At 62.0% G+C, this 1,459-nt stretch overlaps 1 protein-coding gene across 1 annotated transcript in view; it reads left to right on the top strand.

Moving 5' to 3' along the window:
- Nucleotides 1–908, top strand: part of LOC104404908 (RAC-beta serine/threonine-protein kinase-like) — a 1,790-nt gene extending 882 nt beyond the window's left edge. Inside the window, 3 exon segments of the mRNA XM_010013447.1 lie at nucleotides 99–322; nucleotides 469–597; nucleotides 681–908. Coding sequence (XP_010011749.1) covers nucleotides 99–322; nucleotides 469–597; nucleotides 681–899 — 572 coding nt within the window. The 3' untranslated portion in view covers nucleotides 900–908.
- The last annotated feature ends 551 nt before the right edge of the window (nucleotides 909–1,459 follow it).

The raw sequence follows: 1,459 nt of genomic DNA, 5'->3' as shown, positions 1-1,459 counted from the left end.
CTCCCCCTTGGCTTGCCCTGAACCCCCCCTTCCCACCTCCAAAGCTCCCCCTTTATCCCAATATCTCCCACTTTATCCCTAAAATCTCCCCTCGGGAGCGTTTCTCCGGCCCCGGCGATGAGCTTGGAGCACATGAAAGGTGTTTAAAGCGCTGCTTGATCCCGATTCTCCCGTTTTCCCTCTTCCTCTTCTTCTCCAGCTCTTTTTCCACCTCTCAAGAGAACGTGTCTTCACGGAGGATCGGGCCCGCTTCTACGGCGCCGAGATCGTCTCCGCCTTGGAATATCTCCATTCCCGGGATGTGGTCTACAGGGACATCAAGGTACCGGCGCCTTCGCCCCATCCCGGTGCACCTCCACCCCTTTGCCTTGGCTCAAGAGGGGTTGAGTCCTTCCCAGCTACAGCTCCCTAAAAATCCCTTTGGAGGCGGGAGCAGCTCCCGCTCCATCCCTTCTCCTGCTTTTCCAGCTGGAAAACCTCATGTTGGATAAAGATGGACACATCAAAATCACCGACTTCGGGCTCTGCAAGGAGGGCATCAGCGACGGAGCCACCATGAAGACCTTCTGCGGCACCCCCGAGTACCTGGCGCCGGAGGTATCCGCCTGCTTCATCCCTAGGGATTCCCCTCCCGCCATTCCCAAAGCTCCCGGCGCTCATCCCGAGGCTCCCTCCTGTAGGTGCTGGAGGACAACGACTACGGGCGCGCCGTGGACTGGTGGGGCCTGGGGGTGGCGATGTACGAGATGATGTGCGGCCGCCTCCCCTTCTACAACCAGGACCACGAGCGGCTCTTCGAGCTCATCCTTATGGAAGAGATCCGCTTCCCGCGCACCCTCAGCCCCGAGGCCAAGGCCCTGCTGGCCGGGCTGCTCAAGAAGGACCCCAAGCAGCGGTGAGGGGCTTGGGGGGGTGGTGGAGTCCTGGTCCTGGTCCTGGTTCTGGTCCTGGTCCTGGTCCTGGTCCTGGTCCTGGTCCTGGTCCTGGTCCTGGTCCTGGTCCTGGTCCTGGTCCTGGTCCTGGTCCTGGTCCTGGTCCTGGTCCTGGTCCTGGTCCTGGTCCTGGTCCTGGTCCTGGTCCTGGTCCTGGTCCTGGTCCTGGTCCTGGTCCTGGTCCTGGTCCTGGTCCTGGTCCTGGTCCTGGTCCTGGTCCTGGTCCTGGTCCTGGTCCTGGTCCTGGTCCTGGTCCTGGTCCTGGTCCTGGTCCTGGTCCTGGTCCTGGTCCTGGTCCTGGTCCTGGTCCTGGTCCTGGTCCTGGTCCTGGTCCTGGTCCTGGTCCTGGTCCTGGTCCTGGTCCTGGTCCTGGTCCTGGTCCTGGTCCTGGTTCTGGACCTGATCCTGGTCCTGGTCTTGATTCTGGTTCTGGTCCTGGTCCCAGTCCCAGTTGAGATTCTGGTCTTGGTCCTGATCCCGGTCCTGGTCCTGGTTTTGGTCCTGGTCCCAGTCCTGATCCTGGTCCC

Source organism: Nestor notabilis, unplaced genomic scaffold, assembly GCF_000696875.1.
Source record: "Nestor notabilis isolate BGI_N333 unplaced genomic scaffold, ASM69687v1 scaffold20624, whole genome shotgun sequence".
Taxonomy (NCBI): domain Eukaryota; kingdom Metazoa; phylum Chordata; class Aves; order Psittaciformes; family Psittacidae; genus Nestor; species Nestor notabilis.
This window is presented reverse-complemented; position numbering and strand designations above follow the sequence as displayed.